At 40.0% G+C, this 27,513-nt stretch overlaps 1 protein-coding gene across 4 annotated transcripts in view; it reads left to right on the top strand.

Annotated features, from left to right (window-relative positions):
- The window catches only part of ATP13A5 (ATPase 13A5), a 99,070-nt gene that overhangs the window by 12,626 nt on the left and 58,931 nt on the right, over positions 1 to 27,513 (top strand). For 3 of the 4 annotated variants that reach the window (XM_024556343.3, XM_024556342.3, XM_071220592.1), the window contains exons 2-9: positions 3,779 to 3,952; positions 4,870 to 5,016; positions 5,230 to 5,300; positions 5,406 to 5,486; positions 11,607 to 11,676; positions 14,816 to 14,950; positions 24,823 to 24,895; positions 25,832 to 25,960. In XM_024556343.3, the coding sequence (XP_024412111.2) occupies positions 3,779 to 3,952; positions 4,870 to 5,016; positions 5,230 to 5,300; positions 5,406 to 5,486; positions 11,607 to 11,676; positions 14,816 to 14,950; positions 24,823 to 24,895; positions 25,832 to 25,960 (880 nt within the window). The remainder of the gene's footprint in view (positions 1 to 3,778; positions 3,953 to 4,869; positions 5,017 to 5,229; positions 5,301 to 5,405; positions 5,487 to 11,606; positions 11,677 to 14,815; positions 14,951 to 24,822; positions 24,896 to 25,831; positions 25,961 to 27,513) is intronic. The other variant, XM_053918214.1, reaches the window with a different exon arrangement.

The following is a 27,513-nucleotide window of genomic DNA, read 5'->3' as shown; positions in this document are numbered from 1 at the left end:
CTTTTTTTTCTTTTATCAATCTAATCCCCTTAAAGTAATTAAAATACCTTCTACTTGCTTGGAACAGAGTGTCTAATAAACAAATTCCCTCCATTTTTTAAAACTTTTTATTGACAAAATACACTGAGGTGGGCAAAGGATGGGAGGAAATGGGGACATCTGTAATAGTGTCAACAATTTGAAAAAATAATAAATAAGTCAATGGGTGTATTTATATAAATTTATATAAAGAAAGTTCACTGATCTTAGGTGTACAACTTAATGACTTTTGTCACCAGTTTTGCTCATTTCGGACTTGAAATAGGTAGAATTGTGTGTTGCTGTATGGCAGTTCATTTACTTAAGGTGATGTCTGTGAAATTCATTCATGTTGTGTACATCAGAAGTTCATTCCTTTTTATTGTTTTGTGGTTCCATTGTATGAAAACATAAAATTTGTTTTTTTTCCCTGTTGATGTACTTTTAGATGTTTCCAGTATGGGGCTCTACTGTCAATTTTTATTTGCATTCAGTTCAAAATATTTCCTAATGTTTATTGTAATTTCTTATTTGACTCACATGTGCTATTTAGAAATATATTGTTTAATTTGCAAACATTTGGGAATTTTAAAGGTATTCTGTTGTTAATTTCTAATTTAATTATAATGTCATCATACTTTGAATTGCATAATGTAGTCAATTTAGGTAAATATTTTATGTGGACTTGAAAAGAATTTGAATCATGCAGTTTGGGTCTGTGATTTTCTGTATTAATTAGGGCAATTAGATAATGAGGTTGTTCAAACTTCCTGTATTCTTACTGATTTTTTTTGTCCACTTCTCAGTTAGTGAGAGAGGTGTGTTAAAATCTCTAGTTATGGGAATAGATTTAAAGTCTATCAATTTTGCTTTACAAATTTTGAAACTACATTTACAGGTACACAGAAATTTAGGATTGTTGTATTCCTGTTGATCTTTTAGCTTATGAAATGTTTTTTTCTCATAATATTTCTTTTCTTAAAGTCTATTTTGTCTGATATTAATATAGCTGTGCCAATTTTCTTTTCTTAGCCTTTGCATGGTATATTTCTTCTTTTTTCTCCTTTTAATCTATCTGCTTCTTTTAATTAATTAACTTCTGCTTCTTTATATTTAAAATATGTCTCTTACTAACAGCATATCGTGGGTCTTATTTTATTATTCTAGTCTGACAATCTTTGCTTTCCAATCATACTGTTAAGATCATTTACATTTCATGTAATTACTGATATAATTAGGTTAAGGTTCAAAATGTTGCTATTTGTTTTCCATCTCTTCTATCTGTTCTTTGTTTTTTCTTCACTTAACTTTACATCACGGAATGTCCCACATGTCTACATTGACTTCATGCCTTTTGTTATCAGTGGCTCCTCAATAGCCCGTTGTTTTGATGTTTCACATCTTATCACACCATTAGTTATTTCATTCTTTCAGTAACTTTGCTGTTACAGATAAAGCTACACGGAACGTCTTTATATATATTACCTTTTACTTTACGTATTATTCCTCAGGGTATGTTTCTAAGTGGGGAATTACTGATTCAGGAAATAGAAACATCTTTATAATTCTTGATACAATTTGTCACCTTGCTTTCCCTGAAGAATTATTCTAATTTATAACCTTATTAGCAGTATGTAGCTGTAGGATTTTATTGCAACCTTGCTAGCCTTGCGAGTTCCTTTTTTAATAAAAGTCGTTGTATAAAAAGGAATGAAAAGGAATCAGAATTATGATTAACAATGTGGTTGCTGTGGGAAAGTAAACAGAAAGAAGGAAAGTCATGTACGAATGTCATTTTCACTATAAACTGAGCTAAAATCCCTAACTCTTCTGCATCATTTTGCACACACTTGGGCTTTAGCAGTGAGCCCCCATAAATCACTTGGTAATATTTCTGACATATATATAAACTGGCACATACATTTTATTTGAGTCAAAGAAAACTATAAATCAGTAAATTCACAATTAAAACCAAAACAGGTTTATAGAATCAGAGAGAAAATTAGAAAGATAGGAGACCAACCAAAAATCTGCTTAAAAGCAGAGTGAACACATGCTTCTAAGTAACATTTAAACCTTAGCGTGAATAATAATCACAAAATACAGGGGCTGCATCACTAAAGTTAATGTTTTTCCTCACTTGGGTGATCGTGTGGAAAGGAACTCTCAAAATTGTAATTACTTTGCAGAGCACTTAAGGAGACGTTTTCTCATTTGAGCGTATAAATATGCTGTAAGGCATATACTTCTAATTTTTCTGTAGAGGAGAAACTGGAATTCCCTAGAGGCGAATACTGGTCACATAACTGATAACGAGCAGACCAGCAACTCAACTTACGTCTTTGCTTCTTAAGCCTGTGACCTTTCTGCTCTGCTTAGGGATTACTTACAACAACTGTTATTAAAATCTTGATCTATCACGCAGTCAGTGCTTTATTAGAAAAACAGAAAATAACCATAATAAAGACAAAAACTTTCCCAAAGAATAAAGCCAAGAGATTTATTATAATATGATCTAAACTGGCATAAAATTCAGAAAATCCCATTATTTCAAAGTGCTATAGGAACTCAGTAAAATCCTATTTTCTTGACATTAAAGCTCTGTGATCTGGACATGGTAGTTCAGAGTCATAGGAAAAAAACACAAAAGTAATATCAGAACCTAAAATCATAGTACAGTAATGATGTCGTTCATAATCAGCATCCCTCTGGATCTTCCAAATACACCAAAAATTTAGAGTTTTTTATGGGAAAAATTTGACAACTAACATTGTGTAAGTTTAAGGTGTAGCATGTTACTTTGATGTATTTATAAAATGTAATGTGGTTGCCAATGTTACAACATCTATCACATTGCAGGCTTACAGTAGCAAATTATTGTCCATGTTCGTTAAATCTCTCGGGCTATCTTAGTACTTGTTGCGAATTTGTACCTTTAGACGCCATCACTTCTATTCCCCACCCCCACCCCCTGGTTAATTCCATTTTATTGTCTGAAAAATCTAGTTTTTGAAATAAAAAAATGCTGTGAATCTTTATTGTACATGAAGGAAACTATAAATTGGCTTCAAAAAACCAAATATATTATTTTGGCTATTTGTTTTCCCCTCAAACCACATCTTAAGTCTTTATTCAACGTATGGCAAATATTAATGAACTTACTACTAAAAGTAGAACTGTTCAGCATGTTGCTCCCCAGGTGAATACCGACAGCTGTCTTCTGAAAGGCTCGCATGTCCCCAGATAGCCTCTTAGTTTATATCATCCTACTGGTTCAGAGGGCAGTACAATTATTGATACTTTCCATGCTTCTTGATCATGTTATTACTAAACAAAGCTGAATTTGAATGAAGCTGGATATTAAGTGTGGACTATATTCTGTCATTATTTTATCATCTTCCTCCAGTAAATTCATATTAACAACTTTTTAAAAACTTATTTTTAAAGAAAGTAGAACTTGTTCAAAGCATGAAGCACTTTAAAAAGTGTGAGATGACTCTTAAGAGTATTTAGAAGCAAATCATTCTGACCATTGCTTGGTTCTCCTGTCTGCTATCTTAGCTCGTGTGCTGGGGTAGTAAGATGAGTCCTTCTTTTACACTATCAGCTGACAGCTGTAAGCAATCAATCTGATTCAAACAGCCAAAGCCAAATTTCTCTCCCAGTTAACACCCCTGTCTCTGAAGTCTGTATTTCTTGGAACAAAATGATATGCTTATGTGAAAAAGAAAAATCGAGTGGTCTTTTATTTTCTCTCCAGGAGGTTTTTGGTTTCCAGACCCAGAACCTGCGCAGAGCGCTCTGCTGCGCAGCTTCGGTGCTGACCTGTGGGGCCCTCCTGTTGGTGTTCTACTGGAGGCCCCAGTGGTGGGTGTGGGCCAGCTGCATCCCGTGCCCCTTGGAGGAAGCAGATACTGTTTTACTAAGGACAACGGTGCGTGTGTGTCTTATCGTGCTGCATTTGTGGCACAGTCAATGACTGACTGGCTAGCATTCCAGAGGGGAGAGCTTGCAGGGGTGTCCAACCCACAGCACCCGCCCCCCCCCCTCCCCCGCCGCAGCTGCATGCAGCCAAGGACGCCTATGAATGCAGCCCAACACAGAATCGTAAATTTACTTAAAACCTTTTTTTTTTTTTTTTTTGCTCATCAGTTTTCATTAGTGTTTGTATATTTAATGTGTGGCCCAAGACACTCTTCTTCTTCCAGTGTGGCCCAGAGATGCCAAAAGGTTGGACACCCCTGAAAGAATTTTCCTGTCCCAAAGTAGGAGGTGGAGATACCATCTTTGCCATCTCTTAGTTTAACCCAGGAACGAAGGACATTTCTTCCACGTCAGACTGAGGAAGTTCCTACTCTGCCAGGCTACTGGGCAGCGCTCTTAGCTAGTACGGGAACATCGGCCTTCGGCGCTGTGACTCACAGAAACACAATGTGCGGACGATCACTCAATTTTTTAAAATTTGTATTTTGAGGGAAATTAGACATTTTAAACATTAGATGTAATTTTAAGAAGGCCAGAAACTATTTTCTGAATGTAAAGTTTTCCTGAAAAGTATATATTTTTTCTTTATTCTTCAGCACAGTGTTCTCAAATTTTAGTGCAATCAGAATGGCCTGGAGGGCTCTTTAAAACGCAGACTGCTGGCCATAGCCCCAGGCTTTCTGGTTCAGTAGGTCTGCGGTGGGTCTGAGCGTTTGCATTTCTAGCAAGTTCCAAGATAATGCTAGTGCTCTTGTCTGTAGACCAAACTTTGGGAAGCACTGGCCTAGCACTTGGCAGGTTTTGGGTTGATCAAGTGCCTTATGGATTAACATTTGAGAATTTCACAGGCTGGAGTGTCTTTTCTAGGATGAATTTCAAAGATATATGAGGAAGAAGGTGATCTGCCTCTACTTATCTGCACTAAAGTTTCCTATCAGCAAAAACCCGGAACAGCCCCTTGTAGCTGACCACCACTCTGTCATAAACCAAGCTGTACTGAAACCGGAATTAAAAGTAAGTGAATTTTGTGGTACGCTTTTGCTAGAAAAGAGTAATGTGAGTGTTTACTAGATGGAAGTTTGGATCTCACACTGCTGGACCGGGAATCACAGCTCTGTATCAAAGGAAAGCTAAAGCTGTGTGGGGACCTGCGTTGCGCAACCCTCCCCTTCCCGGATGAGCTTTACTTCGTGAATGACCGATGTCTTATCACATCTGACATTGCAGCTACGATGTATCCAAGTGCAGAAAATCAAGTATGTTTGGGACAACTTGGAGAAGAGGTTTCGGAAAGTTGGGTGAGTCCGACTTGTACTCAGCTCTACATCAGGATATAAGGGAAGAACACTGATTTGTTGTATGCTGTAAACTGAAGTGTGGCTCCTGTCCTGACCACATCCTAGGTTGCTGGAAGACAGCCACTCCTGTTACGACATCCATCACATGTTTGGACTGGGTCTGACCAGTGAAGAGCAGGAGATCAGGTAGGGTTTGTAATGATCCCTGAGTGACCTTTGCCAGCAGAAACAAACGTCATATGGCTTGTGATCAGTGAATTGTTGGCATAATGCTTCATCAACTTTATATCATCCCAGCTCATTTACTGGCATCAGCAAAGATATTCTAAATTATTTACATCATAGGCAAACTTATTAAAAAGAAAAGACTAAAAGAACAATGCAATCAAATAACATTTGATCTTTTCTTTCAGGATTGTACAACAGTTTTTGCTGTGTTGTCTTTTGAATTTTTTTCCTCAAAAAAAAAAATCTTGAGTCATTTCATAAACATCAGCTTCTTAATCCTCCAAATCCTTAGAGAGACAAAGACAATATTCTGATTGCATTTTACTTTAAAGAACAGCCCTTGGAGATGAGGATTGTGTTTGTTCAGTTAATTGTGTCATTCACCACAGCATTCACCACAGCCCTAGGACAGTGCCTGGTTCACGATAGGAGCTCAATAGATACTTGTGGAATGAATGGATAAATGAATGCATGCATAGAGCTATTAACTAAATGCTTCTAATATGCCAGGCACTTTGCGAAACACTAGGGATATTGGGATAAAAAAAGACATTTACTAACTAGTGGGAAAGAGAGGTAAAGAATAGTTGTACAATTGTGAGAGTGACATGTCTAGGGGCACATAGGTTAAGAAATAACTGTGGTAGCAAAGAAAATGCTTGTTCTACTCATTAACACACAGTGTTGTAGAATCCTCATTTTCCTTACCTATAATTTGAAGTGATGAATCCTGATGAATCTGAAAGGAAACTATTGCAAGCTTTCCCCTGAACTTTAATAATCAGCTTCACCTCTTGACCAATGTTAGGGACATTATGTGCTTGACCTTCCTTATAGTCAGCCAGAAGCACTACTTCACAAGCTAAGAAGCAATCCAGTACTTAAAACACAGGTTCTTGGACTCTCCCCACGCTTCTGATTTAGTAGGTAGGAGCTAGGGGTAGTTACGAGACAAGAAACTCTGCATAATTAGCAGGCACCCCCATAATTCTTATGCACACCAAGTCTGACAACGACTGATCTGTCGTTGTTTTTAAGTTTTGTCTTTGCCTGGACATAATGAAAAAACGAAGCAAGCATCTAGACCGTGACAATATTGCAAAATGCCTTAGAAATGGTAGCATTATATAAGATTTCAGATGCAATGCTTAATATATTGAAATACAAAAAGTTTTCAAAGTCATTAAAAATATATTGGTTTAGTAGCATTAAGCACAAGACTTTAAAAGATTGATCTAGGGCATTTAGGAAGTCTAGTTGATAAATGCAGATATACTGTCTAGAAAAGCATTTCCGCAGGAAAGATTTCCATCCGTGCAGCCGTCTCATGTTTGTCTTTATCTATCAAGTGCCAGGCTTTAATAAGCATCATACATAATTAAATTTAAATCTGGTCTACACAATAAAGAACTTGACAATCTAATAAGCAAGACGGAGAGTGTAGTTTTTCAAATATGAAGAATAGAGGAGATATATAGGCGCATGTATACATGTAGTGCATTTTATTTTATGGGCTTATCTATTTGGAGGGTAAAGATAGGAAATAAAATGTGGAATATTTACCCTTTAATCTTTCCTTATTTTTCAGTGTGAGACTAACTCTTTAAAAAAATAAATATGATGGATTGAGTGACGTTAATTTCCTTGAGCTTGCTTGCATGAAAAGTAAGGGCATGAGATGAGAAGAAAGAAAGGAAAACTCATAAAAATCTCTGATGATGAAAAGCCACAGAGTCTAACTACAGCCTTCTCTTTAGGCTTCCTAGTAGCCAGGAAAAGAGGAAAAATACACAGATTTTCATAGTTCTCATTTTTTAGTAGCAAAAGACATATCAGGACATCAGGAGAGGTACTTTTATCCTGGAGAGAAACTGTCAGAGGGCGTCAGAAAGAAGGGAAGATTATTCCAGGATGCTTTCTCTTCCTAGCTTCACTCCCTCATGAGCTCAATGCAGCTTTCCCTCTTAGAACCCGTCCTAGACAGGCCTGTGGACACTTGAGGTCGTTCTCTTGTCTCGTGGAAACAGGGTCCTATGGAAAAACAAACCTGTCTCATTCCCCATTCATCCAACGGTCTTCCTATCAGGATAGTTTTTAAATTGAGGATCCCTTCAGCTTCTTTTTATTCAGGACACCCTTCTCTGGCCTCCTCTGTTTAATCTCCTGAAAAGTGAAGGGGATCTTTCTGGCAGAGGAGATAGCAGGCACCTCCTAATGGCATTAGCTACAAATCACCTTGTTGGTAACCCAGCTCTCTGGAAGAAAAAGGCTTTGATGGGTAGAAATTGCCGGTTTCTATAATTGGACGTCTCCAATCATGGCTGATTTCAAGCCACTGATGTAGTGTCACTGAATGTGGAGCTGGAAGGAGATGCTCACCATAGGCTCAGCGATTCTGCAGGGCCAACCTTAATTCTCAAGATTTGTCAAAACATGGAGTGAAAAGGCATACCTGTTAGTGTCAGAGGAGGAAATTCCATTAATGCTCAGCTTCACGCTGGTGGACACTTCAGGAGAAGAGATATTGAAACAGAATGAAAGAAGGATGAAAAGGGAGGCAGGAGAGAGAAAGATATTAGGGCTGTTCTGAAAGCCTACTTTCTCACCCCTCAGGTCTTCTGGGGAGCCAAATCAGAAAAGAAATCATGCTTGTATACCATGACCTCTGTCCCCTTCGAAAGCTCTGTCCCTAGAAAACACTGCTATTGGAGACACTCCTCCATCAGGTCAGTGCTTAGGAAGAGGAAGGGAGGGATGGTTGGAGTAGAGGAGAGAGGCAGTGGATAGCATTCAGTTAGAAGTTATTAAATGACTTAAATCCTGCAATTTGCACGGGGCATTTAATACAAATAAAATGAACCACTGAGATCAACATTTTAAAAAATAAATTGTATTCATCATACTCTTGATTCTGTGGATCTGGATCCATTCAATGTACAAAACCACTAAATTTCAATGCCTTGTCTAGAGCAAAGGCCCCTGATGTCACCAGTAAACCTAAGTCCGGGGTCTCCCTGGGGAGATCCTGCCTGGGTTTTCTCTGCTCCCACCTACCTGCACCCCATGTCCTCCTGGTCCTCTGCTTTCCAGATCCTCATGCCTGGGATTTTAAAAAAATTCTGTAAATCTGCTCCCTAAGAATTCCAGAGTTCATGCCAGGCTCCCCTGGCATAGCATTAACAGTTTGGAAAAGTTCAGATCTCCCTTCCACTCTATTGGCGACTCACCAGTATGGAAGCAGAGCAGTCATGTGTAGCTTGGAGAAGCTCATTGGCGGCTCTGCCACAGTCTCTCTCTTAGGACCACTCCAGTCTTCACCATCTGGAGCCTAAAGTGTCTAGCACATGACATAGTCTCAACAATTATTTGGTTAATAAATTGATAAATGAATGAATACATGAATGAATGATCAAATTTAAAGAGATATAGACCAGCCCTGGCTGGTGTGGCTCCATGGGTTAAGATTACCGTTAGAAACCCTCTCACCACACAGAGAAAGCAGAAGTGCGCCGCGCCTTTGGCTTGTTCCTTTCTAAACTGACTTTGCACAGCCTGTGTGCTGTGTAGCTCTGTAAACTGGGTTTCAGCCCCGTTAAGGGAGAGGGTAGACATGGGTCACAAAGGCCCTTACTGATTAAATCCAATATTTAGGGAACATTCTGTGTCAGATGCTGTGCCGCTAGATGCTAGATACACAGAGCTGAAATAGCTCCATCCCTGCCATTAAAGAGTATGTAGGAAATTTAAGGGGAAAGACATGTAATTATATGTAACGATTCAAGGAGGCATGTGCTGTTATTAAGAAAAGAAGGGTTGTCTGGTGGAGAGAAAAATACAGTTGATTGTGCCTAAGGGAGTAGAGAAGACTTCAAAGACAGCTGCTATTTAAAAAAAAAAACTTTTATTTATTTATTTACTTTTAGAGAGAGAGAGGGAGGGAAGGAGGGAGGGAGAAAGAAATTTATTTGTTGTTGTATTTATTTATTCATTTATTGGTTGCTGCTTCTATGTGACCTGACCAGATCGAACCTGCAACCTTGGTATATTGGGATGACGCTCTAACCAACTGAGCCACCTGGCTGGGGCAACAGCTGCTATTTACTGAGAACTGGTCATGTCCTAGGCACCTGTGCTAAATGTTTTACATATTTATCTCACATGTTATTGATAGCAATTTTTTTAGGCATGTATTATCGAAACCATTACATACATAAGGAACCAAGGCTCACCCCTCAGTCATCTATTCATTCATTTGACAAATAATTCTTGAATGTAGTATATGTATTCGACCCTGTTTTATGCATCAGGATTTGTCAGTGTCCTGCAGAAGCTTATATTATAGTGGAGGGTACAGTCTATTGTTTGCATGCTTAATAACATGTAAAAAAGTAAGATGTAATTTTAGATTATCAAATGCATTATCAAAAGAAAGATGAGCTGGTTAGGAAATTTAGAGAATCTGACTTGGGGGTTGGGGTAGCTATTTTAAACAGAATTATTAGGGGGGGCTCCAATAAGGAGGTGTTATTTGAACAGAAACCTGATTGAAATGAGGCAGTGGGCCATGTACAGATGTGGGGGCAAACTTGTTCCATGTGGAGAAAGCAGCAAGTACAAAGGCTTGGCTGGATTCAAACCCACGTCTGTTAGAGCTGGAATTTTCCAACCACTAGGCTTTCGTGTCAGATTTGGCTCTCAAAGGCTGAGAAGGCATTTTCAAAGTGAAGAATGTGGGAAGGGCATTCTAAGCAGAGAAAGAGAATGAGAGAAGACCAAGTTCAGGATTCTGAGGAGTTCTGATCCTTGGCCAACAACAAGGTATTTCCATGGATGCTGGAAAAGAATTTTGAGCACCAAAGTGATGTGAGTTATGGTCTCTTCCCAGTGTGAGGTTTAGAGACTTGTGAAGTCAAACAGCAGCACCTGCAGTTTGACCTCTCTGCTCTCCAACATCCCTGAACCTCAGTGTTCTCACAGCACGAGTCAGAAGACCCTGGACCGAGTTCTCTCTGATCACTGCAAGTGATAATCGTACTTGGAGCAACAAGTCTTAGAAGTCAGACAACCTTGGGCTTACTCCCTCTCCCACCTTAGACCAAAGATCCATCCCAAAGACTTTGACCACAGGTCCTTCCTTCCCCGAGGCAGAGTGAGAAGTGGAGTCCCAGAGACACGCTGTGAAGTGTGGCTCTGCTTCCTCCTAGCTCTGAGATTCTGGGAAAATGACTCAGTTTTTCTGAACTTCAGTCGTATTTAAATAAAGATGGTAACGTGCAGCCCCACGGGATAAGATGATGCTTAAAGGAGATAATGTGTAAAAGGCTCACCTCAGGTTCTGACACTGTCATCTCTGCTTAAAAGTCCCACTGTCAGATGAATGTTGAATTTATGCACCTTTGACAAAACACACAAACTCAAGGCTTTTTCCCTTTGGCAAAATGGGGACATTCGCTCTTTTTTTGTTTTGAACTATTGTGAGGACCAAACGAGAGAGTCTTTTGTAGGAGCTTTGTAGATTGTAAAATGCTACACAAACACGAGGACTTCCTTTTTGTAATGTGCATATGTGAGGGTTTACAAGGGTGTTAGTCATGAAGACCATATATGACCTTCCGGTTTGTTAGCTCATTCGCTCATGCATTTGTTGAGTTCATAGCCTAAGGGCCTGTCCCTAGGTGCTGGAGATACCAATTAACTTAGATATGCTCTCTAACACCAAGAGCAATCTAGAATGCCTGAACATTCTAGGAACATCTTCGTATCGGTGTTTTTTTTTAGCTGCTCTTAGAGTATACAAAATTATTTAAAAAATAATGCAAGATACCTTTCTAACTTCATTTTGGCTCTTGAGTTATACTATACTGTACTTAAGATATTTTTTTAACTGGGAAAACAACTTTGCTCCTCACCCACTGACTTTCATTTTAAATTTACACTAGTGTTTTAGGGTTTACGCATCAATTGTTCACAGAAAGCACAAAATCCCCCAAAAGGTAGACAAGTGACTTTTGCTTGGCCTGTATTCATTTGTTCATGAGTTTGTAGATGTGATGCTAATAGACGGTCAATCTCCTACAGAAGACTAGTGTGTGGACCCAATGCCATTGAGGTTGAAATCCAACCCATATGGAAGCTACTTGTTAAACAGGTAACTACTAACTGTTTGCTTTTCTTTTTGGTGGGGGGGAATCTCCCATCCACTCCTATTCTTTACCTTTTTTTGGTGGATACAGATGCGGATTTATTTTAAGGAGTTGGTTCACAGCTGTTGGGGCTTACAGACCTGAAGTCTGTAGGAGGAGGCCGTCCAAGGGCTGAGGCAAGAGTTGGTGTTGCAGTCTTGTGTCTGAAACGTGAAGGGCAGCTGGTAGGCTGGAGACTCAGGCAGGATTTCTATGTTACTGTCTTAAGGAAGAATTCCTTTTCCCCTGGAAATCTCAGTTTTTGCTCTTAAGGCCTTCAACTAATTTAATGAGGCGCACCCACATTATCAGGGCCAATCTCTTTTACTTACAGTCAACTGATCATAAAGGTTAATCACAGTTACGAAATACCTTCCCAGCAACATCCAGTCTAGTGTTTGACCAAACTGAGCACTGCAGCCTCGCCAAGTTAACACATAAAATGAACCATTACAATAGCCTTTTTATTTTTTATTTTTTTAAACAGCTTGCTTCGGCTGTCTTTCCAAACATTCAGTTCTGTCTCTTCTTATCCCATCCTTTACTTTTTACTTTCTACTGCTTGGGGGAATCAAGCAACACATGGGTTCTTTCATGTGAACAAAATCTGTGTTTTATGTGAATTCTTTTTGTTATTCCCCCATTGCCTTTAGGCTGCATTTTTCTTAGCTATTGGTGTTTCCTTTATTAAATATATGTATTTGTCCCAGAATTTCTAACTGGTCCTTTTAATAATCACTTGTTTTAAATTCAAATCCACTTTTTAAAAATCCCTTCCTAATGTGATGGAAGAGTTCCATTTCATAATCGCCCATTTGTTTTCTTAAATTCTTGATGGTGGTTATGGTAGGGGGACAATGTTATGATTTCTATGATGTCTTTGAGGATTTTAGATGTTTTATTTAAGTCTTTTTTATATTTCTCTGCTGTTTCCATTTCCTGAGAATGACTTCTTCTTTTATTAGCAGGGTTTTTAAATTAATTAATTAACTTACTTTTTAAATATTTTCTTCGTATGCTTCGATGGTACTTTATTTTATCTTTTTGCTAAACTCACCTCAAGTAGGGTTTTCCCCATTCATTTTTGTCTCACCCTCCCTCTTTGATGGCTCTGCCTTTGCCATTTACTGGTGGCTCCCTCAGGTCCCCAGCTCAGAACTCAGGTCCATACTGGAGATGGGGCTCTGCCCTCTGGTGATCTCCCTGTTAGATGCAGGCCCTGAGCCAGGTTGGGGCTTAGAGAAGTTCACAATTGCACCACCAGCTCTGTTCTCTCCTACTTCACTCTCCACTGGCGAGCCACTGCTTGCTGTGACTTTCCTCAGCCTCTACTCTTGGGCAGGGGACCCCACTGCTACCCCTGTTTTGCTCTGCAAGCTTGGGTTCTGTGCACTGCCACTCATGGGGCACTTTCTGTCTCCTTCCCCCTAGAACTAAGCTTCCAGCGATTGCTCTTTGTCTTTGTCTGGAACCCAGCAGGCTGATCAGATCAGCCCCCACTCAGCTGCATATTTCTAGTCTAGTTATAGTCCACGAACATGGTCACATCTTTTATAAAATAAATTTTTTGTTAGACTTTTTCTCTTAGGTTCACAGCAAAATCGAGTGGAAGGTGCAGAGATTTCCCACATAACCCATGTCCCCACAGAGACAGTCTTTGCCACTTTGGAAAAACAGGCTGCTTTTCCAACTTCTTATTCATGTACATTTTCAAATTGCCAGAGACCCTCCTAGGTGTCAGTTAGTGTATTTTGAAAGGAGTGCCAGTATCTTCTGGCACAAACGTGCCAGGCCTTTAGTAGAAGAAAAGCAAGTAAAACAGGTTTTTACATTTGACTTCAAAAGAATATTGAATAAGGGAACTACATTAATTATGATGGCACTGTTTCTTCTATAAGAAGCATTTCACCAATTACCTACTGAGTTTATATAAAACTGAAAATTGTATTATCATTAGCGCATAATCTACAATTAGAGCATTTTGTGCCAAGCAAACAGAAAAGCTATAATTTATGAGAAAAGCCTAGTCAATGGAAATAATAAGAACCCTACAGAACAAAAACTTTTTTGATGTATAAAATATATCTGAGGGCTTAGGAAACTCTTAAGATATAAGCTATTACCTTATTAACTAGATATCAGTTCATTTTTAGGACTAAAATGGAAGTTTACTTAATAATTAGAGAATTTTAGAAAGTAGAGATAAGAGAGAACAGCACCAGTTTTAGGTATTCCATGTAATTTATAACCCTCATAAAGAGCACTTCACCGAGACCAGGGCCCCTGCTCTGCTCAGACGGGCTCTTCGACTCTCACGACCTGTGCAGGTCACGAGACTTCCCTTGCTCCGCTGCACCAGGCTGCCCTCTCTGTACCATCATCATTAAGGGAAGTCAGCAGGGCCAGCGTGGGGGAAATGAGGGAATGGAAAAATTTGAGCATATTACCAAAAAATGCCTGCATGGATGGCCAGCTTTGGGGCTGGCAATACGTTCTGCCTGTGAGTGTTGCCGCAGACTGGGACGAGACTTTCACTGTTCCTCCTGTTCGAGGGAAGGCCTGTGCTGGCTTGGCTGACTCTCAGAGGATCTTGTTAAGACCTGGGACATACCAGTATGTTATTTTAAAAAATGACCTGCATAAAAGTAGGTTCTTCAATTTTTATTGTACAACTTGACTGAACCTATAGTATGTGATATGTGAAAAGAAAAAAAAAAACACTGCAATAAAAATTTTCAAAATTGAAATTGGATTTTAAAAGAAACGAAATCATGTTTCCTCAGCAGTATGGGTAAATCAGTTTAAAAAGGTAAGTTGTTGGATTTTGTTATTGGTAACATATTTCTGAAAATTCAAAATAATAAGAATGATCAGTCTGTGGCCATGGTCTTGAGTGCTTAAAATAATTTTGTTTCTACCATATTACATTCTATGTGCTTGACATCGTCTCCACCAAAATTAATGGGGCTCTACATGCATTCTTAATGATCAGAGGTCGTTGTGTGTTGTAAAAAATGGGAAATGCCGTTCTATAAAGAAATGACATCATCTCAATTGCTACTAAGGTCCATGCAAGTGACCTAAATGTTATTTTTGTGCCTGCAGGTTTTAAATCCATTTTATGTGTTCCAAGCCTTTACCTTAACTTTGTGGCTGTCTCAAGGTTACATAGAATATTCTGTGGCCATCATCATCTTGACTCTGCTCTCCATTGTCTTAAGTGTGTATGATTTGAGACAGGTAAGAGCTGAAATTACCGCTGGATGCCATTTGGTTTCTGTCTAGATAAGAAGCAAAATCTATGACATTTCCATTGACAGCAAGGAGTTGCTTTGTTAATCATATGACATAACAAGGAAAAAAGCAAGGACTTACTAAATGTGAGATCTCAGGAAGAGAGCTTCAGGAATTCTAGGTGGATTTAAATGTCTTTGCAAACTCTGATTATCAGCTGAAGCCTGCACTGAATACTATATTTAGAGGAACTCTGAGGCTGGGTCTGAATATTATGGGAAAGAATGTTGTGATGGATTAACGATGCCAGCCATAGTTGGAGGAGAATGATTAGCAACATCTTAAACATGCGTTTTAGTCAAGACTGTTTCAAGTTTGTAGTGATAGAAACCCAACTTGAACTAAATTAAGAAATTCATGTAAGTCACTTTAGGGTTGTTTTCCTTGGGGCATGGATAGATTCAGGTACAGTACTCAACGATGATCAGGAAGCTGTTTCTTTTTATCTCTTTGCCCTGCTTTACCAGAGTGCTCCTCACTGTGGCCTGCAGGCTGGCGCTAGTCTGCAAGCTCTTCGTTATCCGTCTGTGGTTCAATAAGTACTACTGAACTCCATAGTAGGCACTTATGAACATTTTACAGTAATTTGACATTGTCCCAACATTTTTCCATAAATTATGGTTTGAGAATTAATGTTTTACTGTACTTGGTCTTTACACCTAGACAGAGCCTCTCTGCACAGTGGCAAAGGTGGCCACAGCAGTCTCCATATACCCTTCTGGGCTCATGATCTCAGATGAAGAGAGAGATCTTTTTACTAAAGGCCATGTTGATATCCCCCCAAAGACGCTGCTTGGGACAGCTGGAAGCAGAAGATCGCAGGGCCAAATGCTTTCATCTGCCTCCAAACCCTCTTTCTTTGAGCTCTTTTAGTTCAGCATTTCAATCCATGTTCCTACATGTGGTAAGATATGCTATTTTTCTTTGTGACTAAATGTTCTCCGTTTGTGGACCTCAGTCTAGTTTTCACTTGGTGTTTTATGTTTTCCATGCAAGCCCATTCTTAATCAAAACATGTTTTTTGAGACCTTTACATTTCCCTTCACTCCTGAAGCCCCTCTTGGGCTGTCCTGCCAATTCCTAGATTCCTGTGTAATGCAAATCCTTCTCATTGGTGATAGTGAGTTCATGGTTTATAACCTCTCCCTCTCTCTTACCATCTTTGTTCATCTTATGGCCATTTAAAATCTTCTTTTAAAAAAAGTCTTATATATGACATAGCAACACATTCTGAAAGAGTATTTAGCTGAATATTTCTTATAATTCCACAGCCCCTCTAAGTCCCAGACTTCTGCCACATCCTTCTAGAAAATGTTCTACTACTTAGCTTAGAATTCATCAGACTGAATCATGAGGCAGCCCCAAAGGAATGTCTAACTCTATGTGTTGTACATGTTGAAAGCCTGACTGTAGAACTGATCTTTAGACAAGGTGAGCAATGGTATGTGTGTCAACGCTGTTGAACTGTTGAAACCACCCAGTCTCAAACTTCAGTCTTCATAGAGAAGAGGAAACTAAGGCAGGAAATTTGTTCAGATGACAAAGTGTGTTGCTGACAGACTCAGAGCTCCTGGCCTCTCCTGAAATGAAATTCTACTGTACGTGCATTATTCCTTAGCAGAAAGCCCTTTCCAAAGTAGCTAGATAGCTGGGGGTCAGGTCAAACATCAGTGTGAGAGGAGAGATGAGTCCGGGCTGTTGGCAAGGTAAACTCTGGCCACACGTTAGGAAGGCAGACACGGAGGCGTTTAAATAAGCCCAACTGAAAGACACCTCATTCCCACTCCATTTCAGTTGCTCAATAAATATTAGATCTAATATTGGCTTTTTATCTGGTGTTCTATCCTACAAATGTTGAGTTGTTAAGTGTTTGATGAGAAATAAAAGAAAGTCAATATATTTAAAGAGGTAGAAACGGGCACTAAAAATGAAAGGCTAAATGAATGGAGCCAGTTTAACCTAGAAAGTGAGGACTAGAAGGGCTTTGCTTTGGGTAATTGTTTGTTTTTTTTTTGTTTATTTCCTCTTTTGAATGAGCAACTGAGTGGTTTTGTTCATGAACTAATTTAAATCACAAAACTATTAACAGTGTCCAGTCACCTCCCTTTGATGGTTGCAAATCCTTTCTGTCTGGCTGTCAAGTCAGGGAGCAGTGACTTCCCTGAGGAACGCTGAGCATTGGAGCAAAAGCGTGAAAACATACCGGGGCAATACAGGATTGGATGTGGTTTACTCCGCCATTGTGGGAAAGTATAGTGTCCCACACGTTTACCTTTGTCATTTGATAAAGGTGTATAATGTGAAGTCCACAAATCACATTTCTAGTTACTGGTTTTTGAGAAATCTTTGCTTTAATAGAATATCTCATTTGATATCTGCAAGTCACTCATATGCTTTCTGGCTTAAGTCAAACCTCAGTCCACACAGTACTTCCTACTGTGTGTTTTATTCTGTTGGAAAGACATGTACTCTCCATCACCAAGAGAGATGATCACACACCATCTCAGGGTCCTAAGAAAAAAATACAGAACACTCTGAGAACTATTAGCAGAGAAATGTTAATGTAGTCAAGTTAAAAGTCTCCCCCCACCCCTCTTATTATTGTTATTTGATACTATTTGTTACTCGACCCTTTAATAATCAACTTCCTTATCTATAAGATGAGTTTGTGTGTGTGTGTGTGTGTGTGTGCATTTGATGTTATAGCTGCAACTTATGTGTCCAGTACATCGTGGGCACTCGCCAAATGTTCATGTTATCATTGATGTTGCTGATGCTGTTTACATTATTGTTCCTGGAGTGGAGCAAGTAAGTGATGGAGAGATGGGAGGACGCACAGAGATTGAAGGAAGAGCCCTACACATCACTGGAACCCTGGGACAGGGCTTCTAATGCCCAGCGACTCATTCATTGTGTGACTCTGTGGACTCTCCTCTCCGGCTTGGGCTCACTTTTCTCAGCTGTGAATGGGGGAGGCTAAACTCTTTTTCTTTAGGTCCCCCTGCTTTAGGATTCTATCATTTTTCCACAGCCACCTTATTTTTGAATAAGGAATTCAAAATTAGAATCCTTGAAAACTTTAAAACGGTACTAAGAAACTTTCTGGCCACTGGGAATCTGGGAGCCTGTGTTGCAGACTTGAGTCAATTACTGTAGGGCCCTATGAGATGCTGAACTGACTTCCCAGGTAAACTACTCAATCGGGATTTGTGCACATGTAGAAATCTATTTAAACTGTCTTGACCACAAAAGGCAGATATATTATAAACGTGCATCGGCAGCTCATGGAGCCCAAGTACAGAAGGACTTTACCAAAGGCTGAACGCAAGAACTTGGGTTACTCCCTCCAGCCGCCAAGTCCATGACAGAGATGGCCTGAAGTACACATATTTTGGGGAAGGTAAAGGGGAAGCTCTACCTTCACTCCCCTTCTCTGAAAATTGAGTGCGCCCAGAGCTGTGGCAGCCTGCAACCAGTTTGTTCCACATGGCTCCATTCCTCCACTTCCACAGGTGCCACGGGCACTTGAACCAGTGAAATCCAATCCACCAACAGGAGTGAAGCCAACATATCTTTTCACCTAAGATCATAAAATAAGAGCTTAAAGCTGCTGCTCATACCCTGTTAGGACCATGATCTGAGAAATGATGTGTAGCCAGGACCAGGGTGGTCACACTTGCTCCCTGGGAATGGACAAGCAGAGAAAAAACTTTGGCATGGAAAGAGCAAAAGAATGAACCAAAAACACAATGAGATGCAGAGGTGAGCATTTGCAGCCCAGCAAAGACAGAAAGAGTAACCTTGTCCTCGTGACATTTCCTGCTTCTATTCGGAGCCCTTGGGAGACTTGCCTGCACCTTCCACCTTAGGTTCCTAAGACATCCCTGCATCCTCCTAAATTCTCATCTTCTGCCCAAACCAGATGAGTGACTTTCTATTACTTACAATCAATGAATCCCAAGTAAATGATCCATTATGCTCCCTAGAACGTTCCTACATATTTCCCCTGAGTTAAATACTGGCTTTGTGCTACATATTTCCCATCTCTGTGTTTATGACAAATTTCAGTCTCTCTTTGCAAATCCTTTGCAAATCCAACGTCCATTCCTTCATTTGGTGCTCAGGTCTACCTTTCTTTAAGGAAACCAAGAATAAATATAGAAATTTATGTGTAAGAGTTAGGGGAAGAGTTGTAGAAAAAGCAAGGGTTGATTCTATACTCTAGAAAGCCATGTTTCAGTGAGAGAATTACTTGAGATTTCCTGAGTTCTTGACCTATTAAATCAAAATATCCAGGGTAATATAATAACAGGTATCTTCATTTTTTAACTGTTTTATAACTGGTGATTTTTATGTATTCTAAAGGTTTAAGAGCTATTGTTTTAGGGGAATCCACAAAAAGACAAATTCAAGCACTGAGATCTCAAATACATCTATCAATTTATTTATTTGTTTGTTTATTTATTTATTTATATCTATTTAATACCATCTGAACATATTTCTTCATTGTTTTTACTCTATAAAATACACAAATAAAAGTTTTTATGGAGATTAATTTATGTATTTATTAATTGGTTTTACTAAAGGAGGATCTTACTATGGACATTAATTTGGAAGTTGCATTTTTTTTTTACTTTACAATATATAAAATGGCCATCCACCAAGTAAGCAAATACTTCTAGATGATGTTTAAAAATAATGATGTAATATTCCATGATACCATAATTTACTCAACCATTCTCTAATTTATGAAAAATAATGAGTTTCTTCTTCAATTTTTTCCACCACAAATATTTTGAATTAAACATAACTACTATATAGGTGTGTCCTTATATATTAATGTTTATATTTTATCCCAGTTGTTAAATCTAAAATATGTATATTTTGTATGCTAACAGATATGATATTATTTTCCCCAAATTAAATAATTTATTCTCCTTTCAGAAACATATGACAGTATTCATTTCTCCAGAGCTTCACCAACATTTGGCGTTATATGTTGATATTTAAAATTTTTCAATCTAATATCTTTAAAAAAATTATATCTCATTGATGTTTTCATTTACATTTCCCTAATTACTAGTGAAAAGAGATACACTTTTTGTTGTCTAATAACAATTTATATTTTTCCTATTTACTGCTTCTTTATATACATAATATACTTGGAAAAAGCATTTTTTTAAAAAGACTTTATTTATGTATTTTTAGAGAGAGAGGAAGGGAGAGAGAAAGAGGGAGAGGTTATCTGTGTGGTTGTCTCTCACATGCCCCCATCTGGGGACCTGGCCTGCAACCCGGGCATGTGCCCTGACTGGGAATCAAACCAGTGACCCTTTGGTTGGCAGACTGGCACTCAATCCACTGAGCCAAACCAGTCAGGGTGAAAATTTTTAGTTTTTAGTCTTTTTTCCTTTTCTCAACCTTGACATTTTTCAGATATTTAAAATGTGTCTAATCAAATATATCTCTCTTTTCTTTATGTTTTCTGGCTTTCCTGATCTGCTTTTCTATTTGTAACTTTTTAAATATTTATTTTCAAATCCTTTTTAAAAGGATTTTAAACATTTAAGATCTACATTTTAACATAATTCCTAAATGCCCGTGCTCAGAACATGGAAACTGCAGAGTTGATGGCAGTATTGCAAAAGACTGTTTCAAGAAGCAGACACTAATCCTATTAGCAGTTAGTATTTACTAATAGCAGCTTATCCAACCTAACCTGTAAAGCACCGCGTGACACTATGCAAAATGGGCCAGCTTCCTGAAACTGTATCTTTGCAACTTGAGTCACAAGTCCTCAACAGTCAATATGTACTCAGCACTTTATAGTTTGCAACGGCTCCCACGCCCATCATGTTTGTGTATTGTGGGGCATGGCAAACATAAAATGGTACACACACAGTTGTTCTGCTCCCACCACCTGAAAGGGAAGGACGGGGGATTCAGAGAGGTGAAGTGACTTATTCATGCCCCAGACCTTAGCCACAAGTGCCCTGACTCCAGGTCAAGAGCAACACACTGTCCTGTAACTGAATGCAGGTCTGGCTGCCTGCTGCTACGAAAGCCAAAACTCAAGAGGCAGGTGCTGATATAAAGGAAAGTGGTTTTTTTTCAGGTGCCTCCCACCTGGAAGATGGGGGAGTCTTGTCTCAAAGCCCATTTCTACCTCTGAATGGAGGCAGGGGGTTGTATAAGGAGGGAGAGGGGAACAGAACAAAGAGATCAAGGGAGGGGGCTGAAGTTCTCTACATGCAGACGAGCACAGTCCATTCCGATAAGGCAAGTGACGGTCTGGTGTGCAGCCTCCTGGCTTCCCATCATCCTGGCTCCATGGATGGAGGTCCCCAAATCTCCTGGAGCGGGGATGCCTTGCCTGAAGGTCAGAGTCTGTATCCTTTGAAGTTAGTTCCTAGGATTCTTATACAAACATGCTGTTTACCTACAAGCTACATATTAGAGCCAGCACTTACAGACACAGTGTCAAAAGAATGGTGGGGTGGGTTACAATTTCCCACGGTTACAATATTCCATTGTTCCAGCCCAATTGAGCACAGTTTCAGAGACCCATGAGCTTCCTTGGGGTCATAAATGATTGTTTGATAATTTTATACCAAAGAGCAGATTGGGGGAAGGATGTTGGTAGGAATGAAGGAGTATGTGCTTCCATCCCCTACCATGCTAAACAAATACGTGCTTTGTAAAATTATAAGAAGGCAGGTGTTGACAGGAGTGGAATAAAATATCTTCCTGCATCTCCTGTAGCCCTAAATCAGGCTGCACAGAGAGATCTCATATTGCCTAAGCCAGAAGCACCCTGTGCAGTCCCTTTCTAACAAGTTTGGTACAGGTGTGAGTGTAGACCTTGGCACTCAACTGTATTTCCATTGAACTGTATCACTCCATTGCTGGCTCCATGGGTGGCTGCTAGAAATAGCGCCGAGTATCCAACCTATTCTGCGCCACTCAGGACTGAGCCAGGCTCAAGAGACACCTAACCTTGTTACTCATCTCTGGAGGAAATCCAGCCACAGCAAACAAGGACACACAGCAGCAAATGCCAAATAATAACACTATGCAAATTAGTCTCAGAAACTGATGCTGGGCCTACTGAACAGGGACGAGAGAACCAGAGGGGCCTAATGAAAATCAGGCAGCGAGCTTCAATGTGAGGCAAACATCTCAGCACTTGCTTTCTCCTAGCTGGTTGGTTGTCATAGAAACATGTGTTTGTAGAGCTTCTGAGTGCATTAGCTCAAAGATGATGCTTACATTATCCTATTCCAATATTGCTGGAGAAGTAGAACAATTCAGTTCTATTAAAGAAATATTTTCTGAGGGCCTACTATGTGATACACTTCAGGGAGTACCTAGGTGAACACATGGTCCCTTCTCTGAAGCGCCCAACCTGCAGGGGAGCCCTGACGAGGAGACAGATAGCTGTAATGGAATGTGATCAGGACACTAATGCAGGTGGGAACACAGAGAGCAGAGCAATTCATCCTTCCCGGGGACGTTAGGGACTTTCAGAGTGGAGGTTTTTGAGCAGGGCTTCATGTGAAGGATTAGCAAGAGTTTGCTGGTAGAACACTCTGGTACACATGCTAGGGAATAGCTTGAGCAAAGTCATGGAAGCAAGGCAGGTTGTAAAGAGCGCTAAGTCTGATAAACAAATCCGAGCTCGCACCATAATGAGTGTTGAGAATTACAGTCAAGCATTCTTAACTCGCACTTCATCACTGTCAAATGTGTTCATTATCATCCTCTTAAGCTGGGTTGAAGTTGTCATGGCATTGACTAGAAGAGTTTGCTAAGCAAGAAAAGAACTTAAAGAAATTTCTCACGAAGGATGTTTATCTTCTTAAAGGAAAAAGAGCTGTTTCTAAGCACTTTCGGAAAACATATTCATCAATAAGAAAGGCTGTAGAGCCAGAAGAACTGGGTTTGATTGTCATTCTTAGTACTTAGTCTAAGTATATGATTGTGGGTAAGTTACTTGAACATTTTCAAACTCTTGTTTTTTCTGTTTTTGTTTTGTTATATGTACATTGGAGAAAATAACACTTTCTTTATAGGGTTACTTTAAAAATTAAAAAAATCAATCAGTATATTCCAAGTGCTTATAATAGTGCCTGGCACAAAGTAGTTGTATAACAAGTTTTAAACTGTTTCAAAAAAGAATGATAATTTGAATCATTTTATTATCCTGGGTATTTCTTCTATGAAGTCTTGGAGGTTTTTAATAAAACTCTGATATACAAAATAAATCAATATAATGCCATTTTAGAGCTTGAAGGGAACTGAAAAAGGATGCAATTTAATTTGTCTACTGAAGAAACAACCAATTTATGAGATGAAATGTCTGATATCTGGCACATAGCTGGTTAATGGGGAAGCCTGAGCCGCACCTGACGGAGGCCAGTGCTCCTGCCGCAGCACCACTGCTGACGTCCTCACTGTTGTCCATCGTTACAGTGAGTGCCCCAAAGGCCAGCCTCAGGAAGGCGCGTTAGGGCAATGTGTATGTGCCTAATGGTAATATCACTCCTTCCACTCAGTGGGTCCAAATGATTGAAGTTTAGCTTTTCATGCAAGACGAAAATAAATAATAAATCATTCTATATAAATATTAACACAGAATTCATTATGTTCTCTCAAGAGGAAAGTTGCATAATTATGTATAATGCTTGTCTTAGGCTGGTGACATTTGTAATGTTAAAAATCATCCACAGAACAGGTAAAAATACTGTACTCTAACATCTAAAAGGGAAAAGTTTATATTTGAATTAGCTTAAGCTGTCGACAGTATTCAGACCTCTTCTGCTTAGAGGCACCCGAGTAACTGACACCTACACAGACGGGCAGGGCCTTCCTGGGCCCCAGTGGGGGCAGCAACCCACTCCCTCCAGCCGATGGCGCCCCAGTTGGTGTGGGGAACTGTATGAACAAGATAGTCCTCTCACCTTTGCCTTCCTATCTCTTGAGTTATCCTAGGAGAAGCTGCCTCTCCTTCTCCAGGATGTTTCCATTTCCCCTGCTTTGCACAGGGTCATACCTCAATGAATTCCACCTAAGGCAAATTTTTCCAGCTGGTATACTCAGACAACTGTTTTTCCAACAACTTATGAATCATGAACACTCTTTGAACTCTTACCACAGTAGTCAGTACCATCCAAAGGGATAATTAAGGTGAAAATTAACTAACTAAAACAACTCTATAAAATACATACAGTTATCTCCACTTCCAGATGCAGAAAAAGGCGTTAAACAAGCTAAAGAACTCGCAAGTGGAAGGATCAGGATACCGGCAGAGTGGTGTGACTCCACTCTGCAGACTTACTCAACACGAAAATCCACCAGGTTATAAAGGAAGGGATGCCTGTTCCGCATGTGGTCAAAACACAACCTAAGTCTTCACAGACTCTCACAACAGCATGTCACTTAGAAATCACATTCCGCTTTGTCGTTTTACAGGCAGGGAAACAGAGGCACAGAGGGGGAAGTGACCTGTGTGTGATGTCATTCTTCCTCAGCCTAACCCAACGTCCTCCAGCAGTGAAGCCTCTGTGCTCTAGCTGAGGTCCTTGGGGGAAGTGGCTGTGCATTATTTTTCCTTGGATTGAAATAGCATTAAACTAATGAGCATATCTGCTTCTGCAAATAGGGGGTTCAATAAAGTAGGGGTTGGGCAGGGAAGCAGGAGCAGCAAAAGTGGAACTTGAGTCTTTGCTCAGAATCAATTTGCCATTTACTGTTTTGAGATCATATGGTTTTCTGGTTACAGACTATGTAATATTTAAACGTTGACTTTCAATTGATAGCAATCGGTGAAGCTGCACAACCTTGTGGAGGATCACAACAAAGTCCAGGTTACGATCACCGTAAAAGGCAAAGGTAAGAGATATGTGTTCTGCCATTTTTAGCATCCTAATATTTCAGGGTGCATTCCATCTCATTTATTGTTATTAGTCCATGAGAAACAGGCTTTGCTGATTGAACCCAGGACTGGGGCTAAGGTGAGGCAAACGGGGCATCTGAGATGAAAAGTTAAGAAGGCAAGATTATGCAAATGCTGAGCTGCACCTGCAGGAATCCTGAGAATGAGGACTTTGTTGAATTTTGCACCCTACATACCTCGCATGGCTCATCCTCATCACAGGCTTGATGAAACCATCCTCATGCAGTGTGTGCATTACTTCCAACTTCCTCTGCCCTCCACATTTCACTCATTTGAATGTCACTGGATCAGCCTTCTTATGGCTTTTTGATTTCCCTAGTAACCATACCGAACAGATCCTGCATTATACATCTTGCTCTGTTATCCAGAAAGCAAGCTTGAAGGAGGCTTGTAGACGGCTAGTCAGACACTGCCATTTGCTCTTGACGTAGCCTGGTGGGCGGGAGGTGGTCATGGCTCTCAGTGAGGGATGAGGAGCTGTACCCCACGGCAGCAGACGCCATCCGGACGTTTCACATTACGTCTTATTCAAAGGACAGAGTGTGCCACAGCGCGTCAGGGACTCAGCCGAAGAGATTAGGCAGCAGCAAGGGGCAGCCTCCTGTTGAGCAAGGTCCTGGAGTGTCTTCTGCGGGCAGAGCACTGTCCCAGGCACTAGGGCCAAGATGGGGTCTTGTCACCAAGCTAATCCTTTGCTATGGCCCAGGAATCAATTCCCTGACCCTCCCTAGTTTCTGGGAATCGGGTTGGGTGGGGCAGGCGGGCACACAGGGCAGCCACTGCCAACAGGGTGACAAGAGTTTTCAGTCACTTTCATTTTAAAGTAAACACAGGAAAAGCTCAGACAGTCACGAAACTGTGCTGTTGTATAGGTTTGCAGGAGCTGGAGTCCCATCTCTTGGTTCCTGGAGATGTCCTTATTCTCCCAGGCAAGTTTTCGTTGCCCTGTGATGCTGTTCTGATTGAAGGAAGCTGTGTGGTGAATGAAGGCATGCTCACAGGTAGGCCGTTGCCATGGAGCTGCTTCTTTCCTGTCCAACATCTAGGCCAAGTGTGCGCAAAGCAGATCAATGTATACTTACCGGCTTCTACCAGGCCCAGGGTAAGGTATCGAGAGATGGGTGAGGGAGACACAATATATGTATATAAGAAACATTTAACAATGAAAGAATCAAGCCTGATGGGTGGGGTGAATAGGGTGTTTTGGGTTCCGAGGAGAGTGGGACCACTGCACTATCTGATGCATAATTCCTTCATAAATAAGACAATGGTTTTTATTTTTATCCAAACAAAACACAGCCTAAGCCCACCAACTCTCACAGGTGTCAGAGCGCAGAGCACATGGAGCCCTGCTCTCTGCGGATGGAGGCCCGAGTCCCAGGTGCCACTGGGAAGGAGACGGTTGAACCTCCAGGAAAAGTGGTACAGCAGTTCTATTCTCTAGAATGCTATTTCCAGGTGACCCCACTGAGCAGAAAGCCAGATTTCTAGTTATGGGTTAAACTGTCCTCGTTCTCATTGCTACTTGTAAAATACAGTGGAATTTGTGTAATTAGTAAGGCACTATTTGTAAAATATTCTTTAGGCAAAACAACAACAACGACACAGGAACCCTAATGAGAGACGAAGAGACTATACAGCAACACAAAAATAGAAACTTTTTGTCTTTTGTGTTTACAAATTGTTGCAGTTTTCTGTTTCCAAATAGCTAAAGACAGGAACACACACACACACACACACCCCTTTTTAATATCACCTAAATGTAAAGGCAGTCATTATCTACCCCTAAATTGTTCAACACAAGCAGATTTCAAATTAAAAATGGGTCTGCTTAATTGAAAATTGAGACAAGAAAATGTGGTAAACATAAATATGTTCAGTGTAATTGCAAAATACCCCTTTAATGTGCTGAAATCTAACTTTCTTATAATGATAGTGATGAGGGTTTGCATACTAATCATATCCTTCATCCAGCGCGTTGCCATAGTACCCAATGTACAAACCTCGAGCCCGAGCCCGAGAGGAACTGTCCTCCTCACTCGAAGGCGGTGACTGTCTCACCTTTCCCAGAAGCCTGACTGTGAAGAATGGCTTCTCTCATCGGGGACGGTTTGAGAAACAGGGAGGACTGGAAACAGTATTTACTCACCTGAGTGTGACTCAGGTGTACAGTTCTTGCCTTGATTCTGGTGGAAACTCAGAGAGTTCCAGAGAAGTAGAAATGGTAAACAAGACGCTTTTTCAACAAATGTGCAAAATTGACCTAAAATGAACTTAAATCATAAATGGCTTTTTCTAGGTGTGTTTCTGGAAAAATAAAGTTACCAGAATTAATATCTATGTCACTCACCTAAGTACCGATAAAAGTCAATTTCAGAGACAGACACACAAGAGAGAAATGTTTCTTTCTCATTCATTTCTTCAGAAAGATCTAAATACCACCGTGCTCTGCATACTTGATTTTACAGCCTACACAGATCCTTCCACTCATGCACATGTTTGCGAAAAGGACCCTGACTGAAAAAACAGAGGAGGGTTAGATTCCTAAAACTGA

The sequence above is a fragment of the Desmodus rotundus genome, chromosome 2 (genome assembly GCF_022682495.2).
Source record: "Desmodus rotundus isolate HL8 chromosome 2, HLdesRot8A.1, whole genome shotgun sequence".
NCBI classification, from domain to species: domain Eukaryota; kingdom Metazoa; phylum Chordata; class Mammalia; order Chiroptera; family Phyllostomidae; genus Desmodus; species Desmodus rotundus.
Note: the sequence above shows the minus strand (reverse complement) of the source record. Positions and strands in the feature narration are given on the sequence as shown.